The following is a 20,614-nucleotide window of genomic DNA, read 5'->3' on the forward strand; positions in this document are numbered from 1 at the left end:
ACCCATGCTATAATACTATTGTCCACTCTCTCAGTACCTGAGAAGAATTTTAGGGCTGTGTCCTGCTGCTATTGGAGTCAGAAGGAAAAAGCCTGCTGGGAATGGGGATGACAAACAGTTCTTTGCCTCCTCAGGCTTAAAAGGCAGGTAAAACAAACAGATGACTTCAGAAAGTCCATGGGTCGGCTTGGCAATGAAAGGTCCCCACTGAATCAGAAAGATTAACTTCAGGGGAGGGCATCCCTACTGGGAGCAAGCAGCTGGCATTAGTCAATATTTATAGACTTCTGCAGCAATGGAGGGAGGACTCTAAAACAGTGTAGGAGATTCAGACTAGGTGTCTTTGAATCAAGGCTGCATTAACCTATGTGATCTGAAGCTTCTCTCTTATCAGCATTTGGAGCATAAAATCATATCACTCATGCCTAACTGCCACATACTTGTAACCCTATACTTGTGGCATAAAATTAAATCAAGACAAACAGAGATGCCTGTATTCCCCCTTTATAATTTATAAGGATAAAATGCAAGTTTTTTCATCAGGGTAGGGTTCAGGAACTTTAGCTATCCTGCTAGAAAAAAAATTCTTCTCTACCCATTAAGAGATATCATTCAGAATTGTCAGCCATCCAAAATAGTACTTCTTCTCTCTTCATTAGAAAGAATGTTTTCTAAGTGACAGAAGCAAACTTTTCACAGATAATAATTCACTTAGACAAAATATTAGCCATAAAGTGACGTTAAAATGACAAAATGCAAGAAATGCTATCTCTGTTCATGACTCAATATTAGTTCCTTTCACACAAAACCAAGGTCAAAAATACTAAAAGTTAAAAAACCTCTGTTTAGTGAATTTAAGCTGGCTGACAATCAGGTTGTTTTTCTTTCTCAGGGGGTTGTTTTCTTGCTTTTTTGTGAGTTCTTCAGACACAGTTCCCCAGATTCTGAGGGGTTCAGAGATCATAAGCTGAAAACCGCTGCTCTACAAAACACGTTCTCATTTTTGTATGCAACAAACCTCTGCCTACAACTGGGGAAGGAAAGCATCAGATATTTTATTCTTTATCTCACTGAAGACTTGAAACAGTACAATTGAACTGTAGTTTACTAGGACAAACATAAAGGAGTTCTTTATTATTTATCTCCTAGAGGAAATATAAAGTTAATTGCTTGCAAAAAGCATTTCAAAGATTATTATCTAGAGTGATGAAGAGGGGACCTTATATCATACAGCATAAGTTGAAAAAGCGTGAATGTGTGTTGCTATCAGTAAGCATTTGCATTTTTAAGATAACTGAAAATCATGACGTTCTGCAATCCTAAACCAACTGCAATTAAAAATCCATGTTTAAGGGAGTTTATAGCAGAACTATAACAACTAAGGTATTTAGTGGTTCAACAAAATGGATCATGTTCATTTCAAATTAGATCATACTTTGCAAGCTCATATATCAAGCAATTATAGCAAACTGTCTTTTGATAGGTGTCTAAAGATAATTTTCAGAAGAAAAAGGTATGAGACAGCTAAAGATTCACAGAACCATTCTCTAGACTGTATTTCTGGAGTCATTAAATCTCTGAATCCCATTCCTGGATGGAGTTAAGAATGCTTTTATTTACTTAGGTGCCTAAATAATCACCTTCCCATAAACTGGACATTGTCATTTCCATCCAGTATGCTTTCTCAAATCCCACCCTTTTGTAACAAGTAGTGCATCCCTGGGAGGCCTACAGAAAATTGAAGGAGGAAATTAAACTGGTTCAAAGAGACTGGGTAAGATTTCCTGTTACTGCTGGATTGTTATACGCATCACTTTCCAATATATAATTAATTTTGATAATTAATCTAATAGTAATTACCATTTATCTAATTACTTGAAATATGAAGCCTTTATGCATTCTTTAAGTTCTTCCTCTTGTCCTGAAAGACTCTAATACTAGTTCTAATACAGAAAAAATGTAAGTAATATTGTTTTTCAGACAACATGTAATAAATATGCACCTTCTCTTTGCAAGAACAGCAGAGTTTTACTTGTGTCCAGCATGAGAAAAAGAGATACGGAATTATGGGAACTGCTCCATCCCATGGAACCAGCAGTATGAATAGGACTCTATGCCTTAGTAATTCATGGTGTTTTTTCTTCCCCATCAGGCTTATAGATAAAACTTAGAAGACATATTCTGAAAATTTGCATGGAGCATCTCCCAACACAGGGCTACAATGTTTACATTTAGTACAAATTTGCATCCACAAGAGAGCTCAGCATGGGAACAAAAACCTATCTTTGAATCTTTCTGTAGAACAAACTGAAAATAATAACAGGGCAAAACAGAAATCATTTCAAGGGTAAGGCGCCTCTCAAAAAATTTGCATGGAACTTCATTTAAGAAACCTGTAATATTAGAAAATAGAACAGACTTCTTAAAATACTTGCTCAGTATAGGTGCAACCCATCAAGTCCAGCTAACTTGATCGTTCCACAAGCCACTGAAAAGGCAATATGGAAGAGAGGCTCAATCTACACATGATATTAAGCAGTAAAGTTGCACTGCAATGAGAGCACCATGTCTTAAAAACAACCCATTTCTTAGACGCAGCTGTATTCACCATCGCTCCACAAAACACTATGGCCAAATCAACTACTATTTTTTACAGATCAAACCAGATGAGAAGTAATGAAAAGAAAGAGCACAGGAGAAAGAAGCGGAGGGGAAGGCAAATCTTTCAAACCAATAGCACTGAACACAGATATTCCACAAAGAATTAATTAGAAGAAATGCATATGCATATCTGCCACAAACTCATCTCCCAGAGCAAGCATGCCAGATAGTACTGTATTCCAACAGTGATAAAGGGTTTAAATTGCTTAAAAATATCACTTTTAATTAAGGATTTTTATAGTCAAACAAGCTGCCCCCTGGACATGGAGAACTAGTTACCATTATTTATTGTGGAGTAGCAAAGACAATTAACTTCTGGATCACCTGATATGACATCCAGCTCAAATCACTGACCAGATAAAGGACCGACAGGTTACAAAATGAGAGACAGCTACACAACCATGGACGCAGATTTCAGTACACCAGGTACTGAAAGGACTGCCATGCTTAAACCCACAGTCCCTGTCCCACAATTCAATATGCAATATTAAATCCTCACTGAACCAGAAGGTCTTAGAGACAACGCAGTGGATTGGCACAAGAGGGCTATGTGAAGCATATCATTATCAAGGTAGGGATGTTATCTCCAGGCACAGCTTAGCCTTACATAAATCCTAGTCTTTGTTTTAAACAAATCCAGCAGGATGTCAGACCAGGAGGCCCAGGATGTGCAGACCAATTCTGTACTAGAAGACAACTTCAGTGGTAATTCTGTGATGAGCAAGACAAATCATTTGAAAGACAGGGGTTTCCAGTTAGCAGGATGATTTCACTTTGAGAAACCTCCTAACTATTGATTCATCAGATCTCTAAAGCAGCTCAAGCTCAAAATCCTAGGCTTACTTGAGATGAACTCAGCAGAGACATTTAACTAGTTTGTTGGCAAAATTATTTAAATAAAAATTCTTTGCTTATCTTTATTTTTCCAAACACACAAAATTGTGTCAAGTAAAAACATAGCCCAAACCCCCAAGAGAGTATAAACTAAATTGAATTTGCAAATTAAAGTTGTAGGAACAAAGACATACTGCTGTAAGAACATGGTTCCTCTTGAAATACAGACCCATTGTGAGCGCTGTGAGTATAGCTGTGCTGCAGCTGAGAGCCTGACTGCTCTGGACCCAGAGGTAAAACAGCATCAGTATGGTGCCAAATCCAAGCCAAACAACTCTGCTGTGCAGCAGGATAGGGCACAATGCTGCATTTACAGGGCTCTAGAGCTCTGCTGCTTCCACACCTGAACTAGTGTCTCTGCATGGTGCTGCGTAGCTCTCTATAGATGCACCACCACACCCAAGACTAGTTCAGATTTGTGCGCTATGCTCCACTGTGGTGGCATGGATGTATTTTCTGTTGCTCTTCTGTCAGGCCAACCTTGTACTCACAAACTCTTACTGAACTTACGAGAAGTAACCAAAACTCATTGCCTCACTCTTGCCGAAACATTATTTTCATGTCATTAGAGCATATGAGCAAGCTCTCAAGTACAGACCATCTCCACGCTCCTCTCTTGACAAATATCCAACTCTTGTTTCTACTGACGGAACAATACTGGCAAGACTGACTGTTTCTAGTTATCTTCAGTGCAAGAAGGCTTATGCCCTCAGGAAATCATGATCACTCTATGTCCCTTGCTTGGCTAAAACCTCCTTCCCTCCCCCTCACACCTTGATCCACTTCTTCCCTGTCTGGTTCTCTTCCCACAGGTGGCTTCAGTCCCAGCAACGTCACATAGCTTTTCTCCCAGACACAACTGATGTTCAGGGGAATCTTACAGTCTGCTCTCCACCCCCAGCTAGCAGCTTCCTCTATGGAATCAGCCAGACTGGCTTGTTTATAACACCAGATGATGAAGCCTACAGACTTGCAGGACCAGCCAAGAGCAGAGAAAGGTAATCAGCAGTTGGCCTCCAGCTCCCTGGACTTGCAGATACTTAAAACAATCACCTTTGTGTTTTCTTTGCTACAACAATGCTTTTGACTTCTATCTTTTCTTTCCTGAAACTAGCCTGCAGCCACAACAGTTGCTCAAAACTATTCCCAAAAGGGACAAAGTTTAAATAGACAAATGCTGTGATGCTAAAAAACCTCTGCATATATAGTAACCATGCTCTGCCCTCCCTTTTAAGGAATACTAAGCAGCTGGAATGCCTATGCACATTTACATCTGAGGCATTTTGACCAAAGGCATATGTTTCAGAGTGGCTCAACTGTTTAAGTTTATTGATCTTGGACTACGTGTATCTTGTGCCTCGGTGGCAAAATTCTTATCAGAACTTTCTTATCTAGATCAAAGACAGTGAACCAATACATATATATTCTGAGGAGTACATATACACTATCACAATTCTGGTGTATGCTTCCATCACTGATATGCCATTTTCTTATTACTACACTGCAATGTTACCCATTCTATCTAACCGGAAAAAACATCAAGTAATCAAGAAAACATCTCTCTAGGTTCTATAAAGATCAAGGCTCCTTACAGCATTAGTGMCAAGCTTGGTGGCAAAAAGTTCTGTTTAATGTCAATAACAAGTTACAACAAATTTCATACCAGCCACCAAAAAGAAGTTCACTCACTAGCACAGGGATTTAAATTGAATTTCAAGGCTCAATCTTGAAGAAGTTAATATGAGAATTAATTCCTATGACCAAGATAATGAATATGCGAGTCATTCCTTTGATAAAACATTTATGAACAAGAAATTCACACATATGAATATTATTAAAAAAAAACAAATAAATTAATATGGAGTCGATCTGATAGAGTGTCTTCAAGTCACTCAAGGTTTAACAGTTTAGAGTACTAACTGCTGAACAGCAGTTTTCCTTGCCCAGAGGGAGGAGCAAAATTTTACACAAGTGCTTTGGAAGTATGCATTACTCCCACATTTTTTCCAATAAGTATACCTCAGGAAAAAGAGAAAACATCCTTTTCAACTGTTAATACTAACATACCAGTTCAGACTACATGAACAGAAAATAATTCCATAAAAAATCATATACCACTGCAGCATAAAAAAAAAAATTGAAAATGAAACTAATCATGAACATCAATATTGCATCTATATGATGTTCTCTGAGTTACCATAATTTCTTGTTCTGAATTTCTCTTAAGAGTAACAACAACAGGCTGTGTAGTTGTTCATATCACAGTTGCACAGTTTTAGGGCACATAAGTGGCTCTAAACTGGGTGGATAGAAGACTTACAAGTCTACCTAGAATATCTGTCTGTCATTTGTCTCCGCTCTCTATTTCCCTTTCTGTCTGACTTCGCTCCCTCCAAAACACACAGTTCTGTGGCGGACACACTGAGAATTCAATGGTACCTTTGAGCCAAGGAGAAACACTGACCTAACGGTCAAGCCAATCTGGGAGAGTGACAGGCAACACTGCTTAATATCTGAAAGACAAGGCGGGACTGGATTCAAGGATGACAAGTGATCCCCTATGTATCTCTGTGAGGGACAGAGAGAAATGAGGCAAAAAGTGGCTGCAAAAGCCCTTTGGAACACAAAATATCAGTTTAAAGTGAACTTGAAGGCAAGATGACAGAGGAGTGTATATGTATGTGTGGCTGGGAACCAGTCCTATGGATACCCACATGAAAAAAGACCTGATTGAACAAGTTTGAGAACAGGTGGCATACGCCATAGCAAACCCACTCCTCCAATATGAAACAGTTGTAAAATCCCTGGAGAGCAATGCTTTATGAAACTGCAAACCCTACTATCCAATTCCATCCTCTTTATTGTGTTTTGGAACTATCCACATGAATGAAAAACAATTACAAAAATAGACACATGCACTTTGGTTTTACTGGCTCCCAGAATGTGGCTGCAATGGAAGTAACAGTACTACCATTCATCATCTTTTAAACAGTGGTTTCACTGAAAGGTGGCTGCTTCTGGAGCTTTTGCTTAGCACATCATTTGTGTGTTAGCTAACAGAATTCCCAAAGGCTTTTTCCCATGCTCCTTCTGTCCGTATTTTTGTTAAAAACTATGCCCAACTGCAGGCTAATTCCAAAAGGTATCTGTAAAACTTGCATTTGAATGTTCTTCATTCATAGAGCAGATGGAGAGGTGGAGAGTAAGGAAGAGATAATGTACAGAGAAGCAAAGCAGACCTGTACAGAAAGCATGGCAATGGAAAACAGAAGTCATTTGACTCTCCATTTCACCATAAAAGAAATGTTAATGTCCTTCAGACTGTGTTGCATTCAATTCCTAAAACAGAATAGCAGCTACTGTGTTTCCACACCAAAAGTCATTTTCCCACTGCTTTTTGTAGATTGTTCACATTACTTAACTTTAAAGAGTCCAAGAGGCTTTTGATTGTTTCACTTCCTATTCCCTTCATCCTATTCTTGATCTTGTTGGGATTACTTTTTCCAAATGGTATCAGAAGGGCTGCCAGTCCCCAAGGCTCTTTATTGACCATTCGCAGAGTTTTATCTTCCTTCTGTAATATCCAGGCACTTTCTCTGGCCAAAGCGACAAATTTCTCCAGCTGTGGCTGATTAACATTCTTGCTGATATTAAGGTCTTGTTCAAAGGGATTCCAGATATAAAGAGGAGACGACTCAGGTTTATTTACTTCCTTTCCCTGCAGATAGTTAAAAGTAAAAGCCAAAGATGCACATGTGTTATAGGCACAACAAATAACAAATCACTTGAGTTATTACATTAGCACTAACAGTAAAAGTGTTTTGACCTACTAGAGAACTTTTTGTTGAAAAGAAAGTGATAATTAATCAAGTTAATTTCCCTGTCAATCTGACTGTATGACAATTCCTCTCTGAATCCTCTCAGTGGTTGTTCTCCTTGGTACGTTCAGTTTACACTTCCTTCAAGACAAACAATACACAAGTAGAACTTAGACTGTCTATTTGGCCATTCCCCCTTTGCTTTTCCAGAAGCCTGAAATCTTACTCACTACAGCCTCCTATCCTATCACCATTTGTGTATGGAGCAGCATGAGTGAGCCATTTTAACCTGCACAGCCCAGTCTGCTAAACTACTACAAGCACTCCATATGTTCAAACCATTCCTGTCACAGTGCTTATCAAGAGCTAGTATAGCACAACATGGTTACTGCCTTGGCTGAGATTCCTCACAGTTCATTCTGGCCTTTAAGTACAGAGATCTTCAGATCATGGTCTACTTTCGGGCACTCGGCAGAGTAAAAGGCAAGTTGTTGACACTATGTAGTCTGCTATTTAAATGCACTGCCATCTCTATGCTTATTAGTGCTCTTTTGCTGACCTTCTCTTTATTACAGACCCCCTGCAAGCTCTAGCATGAACTTACCAGCTTATGCTTGCCCAGTAAGGAAATGTCCATATACATGCTACAACACACTGCTGCCCCAGGGCCAAAAGAATTGGTTGAACAGAAAGCACACCAGCAGCACAGACAATTCACCTGTCTACTCTAGGCTCCACCATGTGGAGGTTTTTGCTTGTCTTTTTTGAGGCTTAAAAGCAGACAAAGGCTCCTCAACTTAATGGATTAGTTTCTAGGATCAACCTGAGCATTGTCAAAAAATAAAAAAAAGCTTATATGCCAGTAACCCACAGGGCTCAAATAGGAAACAGAACACACACAGAAGTGTCCACATAGCAACACTGCACTGAAATCCCCTATCCAGTATCCATATCGTGTGTGTGTGTGCATGTGTATTTATGTATGTACACACACACATATCAATAAACAGCATGAATGAAATGTATACAGAAACCAAAACGCTAGTGCAGACTTCTGGGCAAGCACAGAATGATCCTGTTAACTGTCATGCTTACCGAATTGTAACCACCCACACTGTGTGCTAGCATAAACTGCAGTAGGAAACTGAAACGTCAGAAGAAAGTTTCAAAACTCAGTTACAAGATTTAATGTGGACATTGTTTGGGTCTGGACTCCCAACTTTAACTGCAAAGCCCGTTGGCATACAGGGTTTGTAACAGACTTTTGCTATGACATATGTCGTGACATTTAAGAAGTCTTCTTCCCATAGAATCAAAGCAGGAGCCATTTTAAAACAGCCACTTTTGATACACAGTAGTCAATAAAAAAAAACAAAAAACAAAACATCCTACAGGCTTAGCATTAGAGTTTGTGCTTTCCAATATACCCAGTGCTACAGCTATGTTACACTAAGTGATGACATTCTGACAAGAAAGCTCACTTTCTTCATAAAAGGGACTCGGTTTCTGGGTATCACCAATTTACTCTGTACGTACAACTAAAGTTCACAGAAATGGTTGTTTAACATCTGTAGTTTCTCAAATAGCAAATGGAGGAATTCAGTAGATAATGATGAGAGATTAAAATGCATTTACCTTTCGAAGATTTATGGAATTCTTTCTGAAATCAAAGTTTCCAAAATATTCAAAAAAGTCACACAGCAATACATCTAAAGGGGGAGAAAAAAAAAACCCAAAACACATGAGCCAATAGTAACAGTAAGAAAAGGTCTGTTCTCAAAATACTGGCAAAAAAAAATTAAAGATTTACCTACCAAGTGTTTCTGTATTTTTTGTGGGGTTAATCTTGCTGAAATCACTAACGAATGAGCAATCATAACCTCCAATTATGTGTTGGTCTTCTTTATCTAAAACAAAAATTGCAAATGTATTTTGAAGTGATAAACAACAAAAATGCTGTTGTATTTAATAAAATTCTGAATTCAGTCATGTCTGATATCTATGACATGACTGAATTCAATGAATGCTATTGTATAAAGTAAATCAACTCATGATTTGATTTAAAAGTGGACTCTCAGGTCAAGATTCAAGTTAAATGGATAAAGACAAAAAAATAATTCTACAGATAGGCAAAGGAAAACAAGCATGAGTAAATGCAGTATTTTCAAAAGCTTACAGGAAGAATGTATATGACATTTATACCTCTGAAGTTATTTCCTTTAACAAAGAAACCTGGTACCTTTGTATACAGTGGTTTATTATCCACTAAACAACACAAATCTACAAGGTTAATAACTGCATAAGGGTTTCGGCAATCAGACCTGAATTGTCTAGCCTCTTTTTCTGAAAAACTTAAGAGGATTAGGAACATTCGTGCAAAATTTTGAGATAGGTGTTTTGTTTTGTGCATAAGAATTCTACAGTCATTTTGAAAGCTTGTTGATAAATGTTGACAAAAATGTTTGAACTGCCTTTAAAGCAACTGAACACAACTCTATCTATTCAAAACTTGTAAGGAAGCATGTCAATAAGCACAAGACATAAGTGAGGAATAGAGATTTTGGGATGTCATTCTCCATATTTTCATTAGATTTACTGAAGATATGTGAAGATATCATACCCTGAAAGCTATGTATGAAATGGCTGGAACAGCTACCTTGCAAAGATGTAAGAATTATTTCTAGATGTCTTGAACAGTCTCAAGGATACTACAAATTGTGAGAAAAATTTTAACCCTTCTTTAAAGCATCTGATGTCTATAAAACAATATGTAACATATCCATCAATGGACAAAACTGATAACAAGTGGGGAGACATTTGAGAATTTACAAGTCTTCTGAAACAAAAAATCAAAATAAACCAAAACCAGTCAGTGTGTGGAAGCAGCACCAAGACAGCTTTGATGAAAACAAATGAGGCATAGAACAACCTTAACACTTCCAAGTAGAATTTAGCATTGTAAAGAAAATGGATTTATTTTGCTTTTAAAAATGTGGGGTTTCTCTTCCCGCAAATAATACAAGTGAAACTTGCATATTCCCTCAAACATATGGAATACACAATACACATGGGTATCTGAGAGCATAAAGAAATGGCTTGGGTTTATTCATAACTTTAGGGAAAAATAAATGTGAGAGTCATTCCAATTTCTTTCATGAACAGTTGTCCTTACCTGCTAGTTCTCTAAGTTGGTCTAGTGTTGGAATGATAGGTGGTGATCTCTTTTGCAGAAAAAACATGATCATCATTGTTAGAGAGAAGTTTGTAATCCAAGCACCAGGAACACTATTTGTAAGTCCATGAATACGGGCCCAACATCGTATACTGAACACTAGTGCTCTTACACGGGAATCAAGACAACCATAGATATACAAGAGTTCTGAACTTTTTATAGCAATGCTGAGGAAGAAAAAGTATGAGACACATGTAAATAATGAGAGAATTGTGAAGTACCAGATGCAGTGCTAGCTGTTCAGTCCTAGAGCATCAGTTACAAGTGAAGAGGATATCCATAAAAAAATAATAATAACTTTTACCTGTTAAAAAATTAGAAGAAAATGCCTGAGATTGTCCAGGATTAAATTCCTGATAGCTTCTCATAGTAAGAAGTTTGGGGTAAATACTAATACTGGACTTGCATTGTTTCCTTATTCCATATCATTTGGGGGGGGGGGGAGGGAAATCAAGTACTCAGGAGCAAAACTACACAGAATCAAGGCTGAAAACTTACATTTAATTTATTCACAAATGTCTTTGGAGTACATTAGATGCTCTCTATATCCTAATATAAGTGCAAACTAGAAGTTCTTTTACAACCTTAATCCAAAGAGTTATAATATGATGAACTGAAAAATAAGTAATGTGCAGAGACAGTGCAACCTGCAAAACAAGTCAACTTGGGAGTTTTCAAATGACTAATGTTTGAAGTTTGATGTCCTTCAGTTTGTTACAGCGCAGAATACATTTCTGAATTTTGAACTGTAAAGTATTAAGACATTTTCAGTGTGGCTGGAATAAATTTGAGGTTGTTGTTCAGCAAATGCTTTAAGCAAACATAAGCAGTCACTGCTGCTAGAAGCAGCAGCTTTGCTTGCAGACGCTTGCTCTCATTCCCACACTACCACATCCATATTGTTGATAGTTATTTGTAACAACTATCCAGATCCAGATCCGGCTGAAAAAGAACTCAAGTAGAAGGATAATGGTTTTCAAACGGATCAGTTTCTGATCTGCTTCATCACATGCTCGTACAAGCATTCTTGTACTGTACAAAAGGGAGGGCAAGAAAAAGCAGAAAAAAATGTAATGGAAGCAGGGTGCAAGAACAAGACTTACTCTGGGGACAGTTTTAGTCTAAAGTGCTTGTTGAACTACCATTGCAGGAGTTTTTGTTCCCAATTTTGCACTTAATTCCTTTGAAAAAATTGCATTTTAGGTAAATTTGCCATGTCAAAGTTTTGTAATACCTTGACTTTTAAAATTTTGACTGTGAAGTGCTTCCCTGTGTTCAAGAGAACACACAGTCACAACGGAGCAACTGCTCAGCAGAGAACTACAAAGAAGTTCGCAGAGTCACTGTGGCTGCATATATAACATTCTGCTTCAAAGCAGAAAAATAATTTTGCTACAATAGATTTGCTCAGTATTGTCTTAAAACAACCCCTGCATATTCTGAAACAGGATTTTGGATAATTCAGAAAATTCAATCTAGGATCTGATTGTATCACAGAATCTGTATTAAAAGTCATATCAAAGTCCTCTTGAAAGATAATCACGCATATTTTATCACTCCCTGACACAAATGAAAAGGGTTAGGTACTTATTTTCAAGTGTATCTTTAATCCAGTATATATCTGTAGCACTGTCATAAACTGCTATTCTTAATAAAACAAGTGACAGCAAAACAAAAAAAAAAATGTTTCCTATCAACCACTAATCACCTAAAAAACGAGAGCAAGTGGGAGGTAAAACGCACACAAAGGGACATTTTTAAGAAGCCTGCTCCCTCTATTGGACACTCTTGTGAAAAGTCCTAATGACAGTAACACTTAAGATTATTTTCTGAAGCAGTGAGATAATTTCTCATTCAAGATACCTTGCCAGCAAAGAGGTGTACACAGGCACTTAAAAAAACAAACAAACAAAGAACCCTGAAATAACTAGAAACCCAATCACTGCAAAGCAGCTGAAAGACTACAATGAAAATTAATACAATGCAGTTTCTTAATCTGAAAAGAAGTCCAAAGGCCACTGTGCATATGTCTACGTGTGTGAAGGGAAGTAATGACTAAAGAACCCTTCTTCTTTCAATTCCTTACAAGACAGCATTTTTGCACAGTGTGTTCTTCAGGAATTCAGGTTCAGCTAGCAAGTGTTTACTATACTGGAGAAGAGTATCTTAAAGACATTAAAAAAAAAAGCTTTACAACTCAAAAATATCATTTGTACTTTCAGAGCCAGCAATTTTAAGTTCTCTTTTATCATATTCGTTACAAAAACAACCCAAACTACTAAACAGTGTTCATTACAGGTTTCCAGATCATAGGTATATTCTACCTAAACTTTTTAAAAACAGGTCTTACCTGTTGCTCACTGACAGATCACACTGAAATCCTGTTGGCTGATGGGAAAATTTCACCAGCGGGCAGCGAGCATTGAGTATCTTCTGTACACTCACACATCCAGGACCAAAATTATCAAGGCAATCACCAATCACAGACAGAATTTTCTGAGTCGCTAATCTTTCAGACGGTAATCTTTTCATCTGATACTCCATTTCAAAGGGACCTTTTTTCTACCACAAAATTTTAAAAGTAAACTGTTAGCTGTGGAACTAAAGAGATATTTAAGAATACTTCTGAAAAACTACAACAATTTGCAAAGGAGTCTGTGCAATTAGAGATTCTAAGACCAATGCATTATTTAAAGCAGCCTGCAGAACTTGGTAAAACATGCTACTTTCTTTTTTATATTCTTTCTCAGTGATTCAATTTTTGCAGGTTAATAGCGAACCACTTATCGTGAAATTAGCTGCTCAGATGAGGGTATAATAATACATGACACTATTGTCTAAAGCAAGTAATTCTGGAATTCCTGAGACAGCATGTACACTCTGACAGAAAAAAGCACAGATTTAAGTATAAAGCAAACAAACAAAAAACCTAACCACTGCTGATTTCATACTACTGGTATTTTCCTTCCATATCCTCACAGCACAACATGTTATTATTGAATCAAGTAGCACTGTAAAAGAAAATCTTTTTCATTTGAAAAGAATCCAAAAATTTTGGCATGCAGATTTCTCAGTGTTTTAAAATAGCGATAAGTTTCTCTAAAACTGAAAATAATTTCACATCAGATATATTTTCTCTGACAAATAAATACATTTTGGAGCTGCATTCTGACCATATTAGACATGCATCTTCCTGTATGTCTTTGTAGTTGTAATTTTCATACACATAGTTTATACTGAAATAAAGCATTTCTATAAAATCTCTGCTCTTTTTATAGTCTCTCTGTATTTTTAAACCTCAGCTATTTTTGCTTGCTAATCTGATACTTGACACTGACTTAACCCTCCCTTTGGAGCACATTACGGGTGAATGCACACTAAATGAAAAGCATTACACAATGACCTAACCAGTCCTCTGAGACAGAACTACATGAGGTTACTTTTGTTATCACCAGGTGCAAAGAAACCAAGCACCTATAGACAGGCACAATTCAGAAGCCATGGACCTTGTACCAGAACAGTGGACCCTGAACTACATCGCCAAACAGGATTAAAGTGCTATGACCTTGGAGCAGGGCTGGCTCAAAGTGAAAGGAACCCACATCTATACAAAAAGGGAGAATGCAGCTGCCTCGAGGTACCTTTAAGTCTTTAAGTGGGAGTGAATAGGTTAGAGACTGAGGTAGGTAAGAAGAAGATGGGGACTTGGCTGATGAGTCAGTATGCTGGTGTTTTTACCTTTGTGCGTAACAAAAATCACAGTGGGCCTTCCCAGAGAACTGTTCAGTATATCTCAGAAGCTAGATGAACATTTTAGCTAGATGACCATCTTAGCTAGATGACCATCTTAGTAACTGATAAGACCTTCATATACAGTTTTGGTTCCAGTTGGGGGTACGATGAAGAACTGATACATTTGCCCCAGACCTGTGGTTCTCCCCCTGTTCTTGCCATGCTGCCCACAACAGATGTGGATAAAGTAAACTAGTACTTTGGGTAAATTGATATACTACCCTCAAAAAGAAGCATAACTGTTTTAATCCAAAAACTGTGACTCTAAAATGATCGTTAAACTACGTTTAAAGTCACTCACTACTCTCCCAAACTGCCTACATGTTAAAAACATCATCTCTGTGCTCAGCAAACACAGTATTGATAACTAGTCCTTTGATTACCCATTGGGAAGAATAAAATACACTGAAAAAAGAATTTAAATAGTCACAGATTCCATGGTAAAGAATGCTCCCACCTTTGCTGCCTTTTTAACTCACAATCACTGATCAGTTTTCCATGAGACTAAATAAATAAATAAATAAATGTAAACAGATGCTGAAATACCTGGCCTTCCTCCACTGCTGGTAGCCTCCTGAAAGTCTGCAATAGTTTGGCAGACAGAAGATATCCTTTGCCCTGCTGCTAAGTCATCTTATAATTAAAATTACCTTCCTTCATTCACTTGTCTCAAGAACGACAACCAGCTTATGTACATTAGTAACACAAATTGCCAGGGAGAATACCATTTTTGCTTTCTCGGAAGCATTAAGCATAGGTTGCCTATTAGGGAAGATGTACCCACATCACAATTTCCTACAAAGTTCTCTAGGTGCTGGCATCTTTTATTCTTTGGTTATGCCTGAAACAAGATGCAAGAGTTGCACTAGTGATTTTTACTCCCCTTTATAGGGCAACTCTCTAATGTACCTTATTTTTATACATCCTTTCAAACTGAGGCAGCAGATATGCCCACATTTTAGCAGTCCAAAAGATCAATAAAACCAACAAGATTATCTTCTTTAATGCATAATGACTATGCTTGCATACAAGGCAAAAGCCTCACTGCACCATATGTAACAGTTTAAATGTGCCACGCAGCCTACTAACCTGTCATGTAACATGAAGACATGAGCTCCAATAGCAGCCCTGATGGCTTGTGCTGAAGAAGCCCCACAGTAATATCTCAACTGTCCACAAGTAATCACAATTGCTAGTAATCCAGTCTACCTCCAAATACTTTCAAAGTTTACAATAGGTTTAAACAGTACGGTTCATTTATGGTATGATGCAGGACAAATAATTATGGACACCCTGTGCTTTCTTTTCTGTAGCAATTTCTGCAGATGCATGACAAAATTCCCAGTAAAACAACACAGGTATACAGCTATCTATCCCTGCACTGAGGGGAGAGATGGCCTCATCTCTTTGGTGCCTCTCAGAACATCCACTGTATTATTTTGATTCCTATCACAGAATTTTGCAGGCCTAGAGCACCTCCCACAGTCCCATGAGAGGGTAAGCTGCTTCAAAACATCCAATGATAAAACGGCAGCTCAGGAGTAACATTCTAATACTACGATATTTAGAGCACCCAGATGAGTTCATACAACTGTAGTACATACCACACTACCCATGCAGTCTGCACCACCAAGAATGCAATGTCAATGTTTTAACATTAATACAGCTGCCATGCCAACAGCATAACAGGCTGTTATACGCTGGTAAGAATATCATTAGCATGTCTGGTTTGCAGATAATGGAGATCGTATTCAGAACACCTACCTTATTTTTACCTAGTTCATTACACATCTACAGTCTTCTCTGCCCAAGTCTACTGTCAGCTATTAATTAGAAAGTATTCTCGCTGTATGAGCTCAGCAAGAAAACTAAAATGCTTTTCATAAACTGACCAACATTTCATGTTAACGCTATCAACAAAAATAGTTACAGCGATAAAGGAAATTGCTTCAGAGCCACAGTCAAGCATGATTTTCCTAACTGTGGCAAACAATACCACCTACAAACAAGATCACCTGAAATAATCTTTTTAAATGTTGAAGTGACTCTTTAAACCAAGGAAAAGAGTCTGACAACCCTCCAGTAATACATGTGCACACATGCACAAAATAATTATGCTTGAAGCATATGCCCAAGAGCTCCAGAGAAGGAAAACCAACAGCAGGATGGTAAGGTCTGGCTTTGCTGAATTAGTTCTGTGGGATGACAGTTTCCTCCCCAGTGAAATCCACCCTGATGGCGCAGACAAAGCCTACATGAACACCAAATCATTTTTGTCTATAATGAGAAACATCTCTTCTTTCATGTTACACTCAGTTTTTGAGAGTCTTCAAGTCTAAACATTCAAATAAACTTGCTAACAATCTCTAGTACAGGCTCATGTGAAACCCTTATCAGAGTATAAGTACACCGACTTCTATATGTAAAGCAGCAAATGAGCTGCTCTGTTGAAAAAATCCAACAGATTGAAGATGCACAGCATAATCTTACCATTTTTGTAGTGTGCTTTCCTGTTTTGTGAAAGTCCAGAAACATGTCCACATCACATCCCAATTTGCCAAAGGTGTTCACTGAAGAGCCAAATGGCTTTACCACACTGTCTGGAAAATATGCACGTGCGAAATCCCGAACCAGAGAACAGGCCAAAAATCGGAGCTTGATATTTTCTTCTGTAAGCTGATACTCATTCAGTAGAGTGTACATCTGACTACTTATCTAGTTAAGAAATTGAACAATGTGAAGATACAGTGACCCATAATATATCTTTTTGTCTACTTAATATCATTGTGGTTTGAACAAAATTTTGATTCACAGAAAGGTTTATTTCATACAGAAAAATATTTTTGACAATTAAAATAACAAATTTCACCTATTTGTTCCAATGTATGAGAGGCATTCACGCAAAATCCTAATTTTTTTAAAGACAGAAATAAACTGCATTCTAAGTTGTACATGTCCACTTGCAAATCTGAAACAGATATAGTTCATTTTTAATTGAGAGAGATCTACAAATCTATACTTACACTCTCAGCACCACAAAGCTTTTGAATAAGGTCTTTCACTGGAATGTGAGACTGAGGAGAGAGGTGAATTGGTGTCTCAGCAGCAGCTTGACCCACTGGGTTTTTCAGCGTGAAAATAAAAAGTCTAGATTTAAATGGAACAACATGATGTTCTGTAGCACTTGGGATTCCAATAACATCCTGTAATGAGGCTATACTGTTCTTTTCAGAAAATTCTATTAAGGCATGGATACCCTAAAACATTAAAAATGGAAACAGACAGGGTTAGATAACTGCATACRAGTCTTGAACTGATTGTATTGATGTCATCCAGATATTTCCTGGGAGCATTGCAACAATATAGTACAACAGTTTTGAAGCTGAGTGCTACTTTCCGTACCTCAACAGTTTTTAGACACCTTTTGACAAGAGGTCAAAAATATTTAAGATATGCAACTCTTGGCAGTGAACATTAAACACAAAAGTACTAAAATCCATTTATCTTTGCAACTGTAATATTCTAAAAACACATTAAAAGGTTAGCTCTACTGTTARAACAGTGAGAAGTGTTATGTATAAGTTTCAAAGATTTAGTTCAAAACAGGTTGCTATCCATCATTTAGAGCAGATGTTGCATAGCTGACTTAAGAATAGAAACCTGTTACTCAATAACTTGTAAACTTTAGTAAAGATAAAAGCAAGTTTAATACATCAGCTGTGCATAATATGCTCGACTTACATATATAAGGCCTAGTCCAAATGCTAGCACTCTTTTTAAGTTTTAGTTTACATTATCAATTACTTACACGATTTTCAAAAAAGAAGTGACTGTTAATTTTTCCGTGACTGGACAAATACTGCAATAATTTTTTCTCATTAATTTTTGGTGGACACTTGATTAAAATAGTCCGTTCTGCTTGCTCCAATCGTTCTGTTTGAACCTCAGCGAACGTCTTCCTTCTGGTACTGACCTCAGCATCTGTGTGAACAAATGAGCACCAAGGTTTTTCTACACAAACATGAAGATTTAAAACTGATTTTAGCACATTTAATCTTCTCTTTTGGGATTGGACAAACGAACAAAGATCTCCTCTGGCTCTCCAAGAGCAGCACAGGAAAACAATCAAGAAACATAAGTGCAATTCTCTCACAAATGTGTACATTTGTAAGAATGAAGACTAGGAAACATAGGAAGAAAACAATACTGGATTTTCTTGATCCCACAGGAAGGTTGATGGTACAAGAAATACTTGCTCTTCTCTTATTTGCTATTCACTATCAGAAAATTCAGCGTACACAATCGGATTTTGTGTACTAATCCGGCAATAAGGGACCTAGCTAGGGTACCAGGCAAAGCTAGGCCTTTGGCAAGCTGCACTGAAAAGAAAATCTAACTCCGCTACCACAAAACCAGCACTTTTACCTCTGGAACAATGAAACACACTTTCATCTACTTATCAATTAATTAACCCACAGATCAGTCATATCCCACCACACTGCTAATGATATATATTGTTGCTGACAGCTTACAGAATCAACGTGGAAATAAGACATGCTGCCACATTGATAAGCACAGAAAATATTTTTGTTGATTACATACGGGGGGGGGCAACATCCTAAATTCAAAATAATAATCACATCCCTGCATAACTCTCAAACTGTCAACTGACCACCTCACATTACTATCACAGCCTGTGAAACTGCTCCCCATTAACACCGTCATTCCTAATTCAGACTGGGAAGTTGGAGAGTATGCAGTTATTTCCCTGTGGCAGCTATCAGGTAGGGAAGGTTCAGAGAGCTCTTTATTTTGTTTTTGATTTTGAGGAATACATAGGATTCATGGCCTCAAAACAATCTTAACAATAACCTAATGAAGATCGTCAGGCACTTATTATTAAAAATTTTTTTTTATTTTACAAGAAGTTTATTGTGTCTCTCACACAGATTTATAAATAATAACTACTCAAAGTAGTTGCTTCAATAGCTTAATTTTATACAGTACTTTTCAGTAGAAGACTGAAGAAGCACTTTATGAAGAAGATAAATATCCTATTGTCCCTGGGGACAGAGAAGGGACTGAGATGCAGAAGTGACAAGTCCTATAAGGCCAATGACACAACCAGAAGATGAACCCAAATCTTCTTACTCCTTCTACTAGGCCAGACTGGCTACGCAATCTTTAATGACACACTACTTGCATATACTTAGTACTATAGCAGAATGTGTGCTCTGAGCTGTGTGCTCCCTAAGCTCTGCTGCCATTTGCACAGCCCAAGCATAGCACAGATGCAGATCATCACATCCAAATGGTCGTTGTAAGCATTTTAAATGTGAGAGAGGCATTCAACTTTACTTTCTTCCCCTATTTCCAACAACATTTTTAGTTAAAGTGACTGTGAAACAATGGCACTAAATAAGCATTAAGCAACACTACTGGAAGAAACACCTTCATCTTCCACATGGCGTTCATATATATCCTAATGCTGCTCTCTGATGCTAACCTAAATATTCACACGGTCATGTAACAAATCAGGTGAGAAATATGATCTAGGTGATAGATCAAAAAAAAAAAATAACTGGAACCTGGAACTGTTTCTTACTCCAATTTGCTGCATATTTGTGTTAGCACAATGACGTGAACAGCAAAACACTTGCTTTTGTCAGCAGTGCTAGCTTACGCAAAATGAAACTGGGATAATACAGTCTGATCTTCTATCAAAAAGGTGCCACCTAATGCTCTTCAAGCCCTGAAACACAAACATCAGCATAAGCACAAGACTCAGGCTCACAACTAGATTATCACGTTAAGTCACATGGTACATCCAAGTCACAGCACATCAACTCTGCATGGTCCTCACCAGCTGTCTCTTCTTGGTTTGCGGCAAACACATAGCAACAATCACACGTCATCTACGCGGTGCCTAAAGAAGCCCCTCGGGGATAACGGCTACCACTTAGCTTACCTCTAGCTGATTTCCACATTAATAAATCAAATCTTAAACAACGACAGCAGATTCTGTTCTCCCGCGCTGCGCCCCGGCGCTACGGCGGGCAAGCAAAGCTGCCGGGGACCCCGGGCCCCGCCCCCCCCCCGCGGAGCACCCGCCGCGCTGCTGAGGCCCGGGAGCCTCTCCCGGGCCCGAACCGCCCGCTGGAAACACGCTCCCCCCGCCCCGCCTCGCCGCCCCGCGAGAAGCGGCAGGGCCGCCCCG

The 20,614-nt window shown here is 38.1% G+C and overlaps 1 protein-coding gene across 1 annotated transcript; it reads right to left on the reverse strand.

Moving 5' to 3' along the window:
• Window positions 1–1,036: 1,036 nt before the first annotated feature.
• Window positions 1,037–20,348, reverse strand: MTPAP (mitochondrial poly(A) polymerase). Its single transcript, XM_026060041.1, is given in 10 exon segments — window positions 1,037–6,958; window positions 6,961–7,273; window positions 9,009–9,082; window positions 9,188–9,280; window positions 10,546–10,772; window positions 12,956–13,167; window positions 16,888–17,112; window positions 17,421–17,654; window positions 18,206–18,378; window positions 20,261–20,348. Coding segments are annotated over 10 exon segments (1,650 nt in total). The 5' UTR covers window positions 20,313–20,348; the 3' UTR covers window positions 1,037–6,911.
• Between the last annotated feature and the right edge of the window lie 266 nt (window positions 20,349–20,614).

Source organism: Apteryx rowi, unplaced genomic scaffold, assembly GCF_003343035.1.
Source record: "Apteryx rowi isolate R43461 unplaced genomic scaffold, aptRow1 scaffold_164, whole genome shotgun sequence".
Lineage (NCBI taxonomy): Eukaryota > Metazoa > Chordata > Aves > Apterygiformes > Apterygidae > Apteryx > Apteryx rowi.